At 38.1% G+C, this 1015-nt stretch overlaps 1 protein-coding gene across 1 annotated transcript; it reads right to left on the bottom strand.

The window, feature by feature from the left end:
* Positions 1-236: 236 nt before the first annotated feature.
* On the bottom strand, positions 237-590 carry LOC149214832 (uncharacterized). Its single transcript, XM_089389516.1, has one exon. The coding sequence runs from the start codon at positions 588-590 to the stop codon at positions 237-239; it is 354 nt and encodes a 117-aa protein (XP_089245642.1).
* Positions 591-1015: the final 425 nt, after the last annotated feature.

The following is a 1015-nucleotide window of genomic DNA, read 5'->3' as shown; positions in this document are numbered from 1 at the left end:
TTTGGGTCCGAACTGTCCTCTTTGGAATAGAACCCCTTCCTCTTGTAGGGTTTCTTCTTCTGAAATGTTTGAGACTTATTTCTAAATTTCAAGCATTCTTCTCTTTCAGTCCCCTCTTTGTAAGGGAATTTGGAAGATAAATGTCCAACTCTTCCATAGTGGAAACACTTAAAGGGCAACTTCCCTTTATATTTACCAGAGCCTTGCTTCATATTTCTGGCTAGTTGAGCTAGATCCTAATCAGATTCACGTCTATAGCAGACTTGATGAACTCTGTGTTCCTTGCCCTTATTGGATACTTTGAATGCAACTTCCTTTGGTTCAGATTTCTCCATTCCTACTCTCATATCATAGGCTATGAGAGTACCATGTAGCTGATCCATCTTGAGATCCTTTAGGTTGACCATTTCCTCTATAGCTGAGATTTTGGCATTAAACCTCATGGGTAGAGATCTTAATACTTTTTGAATGATGAACTCTTCCTTTACTTCCTCACCAATTCCTCTAATCATATTAACTACTTCATCAAATATGAGGAAGTACTCAACTATGCTTTCATTCTCAGTCATCTTCAAGCTTTCAAACCTCATTCTGAAAGTATGAACTTTTTCTTGCTTCACTTTGTCATCTCCTTCATGACACTAGTTAAGCTTCCCTTACATAGCATAAGTAGACTTACAGTGAATAACCTTCGTAAGTTCTGACTGACTGAGATCAACAAGAATGGCATGCTTGACTTTACCATTTCTTAGATACAGTTTCTTTCCATATGCATCCGTGGGGGGAATATTTGTGACAATGTAATTTACTAGTACTGAAGTCCAAACATCTACCCTCAGGGACATAAGATATGATTCCGTTCTTACTTTCCAAAAGGCATAATTGGCTCCATCAAAGACTGTACCCTACTCGAGTAAACTTCTTGACTCTCTTGCCTATTCGTAATTCCTATAGGATCTACCTTCCATTGGTTAAAATGTTACTGAAGGAACTGGCTCTAATACCAATTGTTGGA

The sequence above is a fragment of the Pinus tabuliformis genome, chromosome 1_1 (assembly GCF_031772625.1).
Source record: "Pinus tabuliformis cultivar Carrire ecotype Pingquan chromosome 1_1, CPIR1, whole genome shotgun sequence".
NCBI lineage: Eukaryota > Viridiplantae > Streptophyta > Pinopsida > Pinales > Pinaceae > Pinus > Pinus tabuliformis.
The sequence above is the reverse complement of the archived record's forward strand: the minus strand, read 5'-3'. Positions and strand labels throughout refer to the sequence as shown.